Raw genomic sequence first — 2,077 nt, forward strand, 5'->3', positions numbered from 1 at the left:
TTCTTTGATACAAAATTAATTATATCTTTAAAAGCAGAGATACCATTTTTCTGCAAATTAGCTTAATCGAAAGAGGACACTTCTAGCTTTCATTTGATGTATTCATATTTATAGATTGGTCGATTAACTTAAAAGTTATTGAGTGTCAAATTTCAGAAACTAATTTTCTTTGATACAAAATTAATTATATCTTTAAAAGCAGAGATACCATTTTTCTGCAAATTAGCTTAATCGAAAGAAGACACTTCTAGCTTTCATTTGATGTATTCATATTTATAGATTGGTCGATTAACTTAAAAGTTATTGAGTGCCGAAGTTCAGAAACAATAAAATTTATAAAATAAATTTTAAAAATAAAAATCAACACTAACACTTTTTTGTTCTGTTAATCTGGCATGCTCTAGAATTCGAATCCGCATTAAAAAATTCGATTTCAATTTAAATTCACATTTTGGTGCTCTGCTTTTTTCATTTCATTTGCGATTTCACAAATGAAATCGAATGAATTTGCTTGCTCTAGAAATCGAATTCGCATAAAAACATGTGATTAAAACCACATATCGAAATAGTTGTGAATTTAAAAGTAGTGAAAATAACATGTAAGTATAATTACATTTTTTTTGAATTAAATCAGTTTCAAGTTATGTAAATATAATTTTGATAATTTTTTTTTTAATTTTAAGCTCCAATAAATAAAATAAAATATTTTAAGAATTTATTCATTTTTTTGTTTTAATAAAAATTTTCCTTAAATACTACTAACGCAAGCTATTAGCAATGTCATCTCTTATTGTATTTGCTTCTCTACTAGCCGATATTTCACTTAGTTTCTCTTCATCTTCATTAGCAAAGTGAACATCTTCGACATTCTGTACCTTGTAGTATCTACAAATATTATGTAGCGCACAGCATACATTAATAATTTTGGAAACTTTTTCGGGCTGGTATTGAAGAAGTCGGGCTAGACACCTGAAGCGGCTTTTCAACACGCCAATTGCTCGTTCAATAACATTGCGTGCAGATGCGTGTTTCACGTTAAATTTATGCTCCTGCGTTCCAGGCTGCGGATCTCTGTATGGCGTTAGCAAAAATGGCTGAAGGGAGTAGCCAGCATCTCCTAAAAGCCAACTTCCACGTTCACCGCTCTCATAGCACTGGCGGAAGTAGTCGTGTGCCTTGCTTACGCACCATATTAGTGAATCGTGGCTAGAACCAGCGCGCCTAGCATTCACTGCTCTAATCGTCATTTTGTAGTCGCAAATCTGTACATATTGAAAAGAAATTTCAAAAAGAACTTGAAAGTCCTTACTATCATGGCGTTAATGCTGAAATAGCCTTTCCTATTATAAAAAAGGTGGTGGTCACGATGAGGCTTTGTCATTCTTATATGTGTTCCGTCCACACAACCTACCACACCCGGAATCCCGAATTTTTGCATAAAGTGGCGCTTAGACGCACTCCGCTCAGCGTCCGACATTTCTAATTTTATCCATGATGGGCAGATGCGCCTTTCCAAAATTGCGATAACATTTGTCAAAATTTTTCCAACAGTGCTCCTACCCAAAGCTATTTGCTTGTCGATGCCTACCGCTTTTTGAAAGCCCCCTTCCGCTAAAAAACGCAATGTGCAGGCCAACTGAATAGAACTTGGTATGGATGATAACTTAACGTGGGGTGTTACGACTTTTACCAGCATGCAAAAAGCATCTTTGTTCACCCTGTAATAATTTATAAAGCTAAAAGTATTCGTTATTTTTCGTTGTTTCATCCAGTATGAATTAGCCACTTACGTCGACTCATTCAAATCTAACGGATTGCTGCAATCTCTTAAAATCCGTCTTTTTATTTTTTCATTTGTGTGACTATTATTTTCAGCTGCCACCAATGCTAACATTCCGAACATTTTATAAAAACTGTTTTTTTTTTATTTTACTTATTAAAATTTAAAAATTTCAATTAAGAGCATTGAATATTTTACAAAACGTCAACAAACAGATGTTTAAATTCATTTTGAGTTCATTTTGAAACCGCATGAAAATATTCGATTTCTGGAACACCCAAAACGGGTTCATTCCGT

The 2,077-nt window shown here is 33.4% G+C and overlaps 1 protein-coding gene across 1 annotated transcript; it reads right to left on the reverse strand.

The window, feature by feature from the left end:
* Positions 1-758: 758 nt before the first annotated feature.
* Positions 759-1,664, reverse strand: LOC119664080 (putative nuclease HARBI1). The gene is made up of 2 exons (XM_038073638.1): positions 1,310-1,664; positions 759-1,262 (listed from the first exon to the last, which is right to left on the reverse strand). The coding sequence occupies exons 1-2, from the start codon at positions 1,475-1,477 to the stop codon at positions 759-761; spliced, it is 672 nt and encodes a 223-aa protein (XP_037929566.1). The 5' UTR covers positions 1,478-1,664.
* Between the last annotated feature and the right edge of the window lie 413 nt (positions 1,665-2,077).

Source organism: Teleopsis dalmanni, unplaced genomic scaffold (genome assembly GCF_002237135.1).
Source record: "Teleopsis dalmanni isolate 2A unplaced genomic scaffold, ASM223713v2 unscaffolded_contig_1380, whole genome shotgun sequence".
In the NCBI taxonomy this organism is placed as follows: domain Eukaryota; kingdom Metazoa; phylum Arthropoda; class Insecta; order Diptera; family Diopsidae; genus Teleopsis; species Teleopsis dalmanni.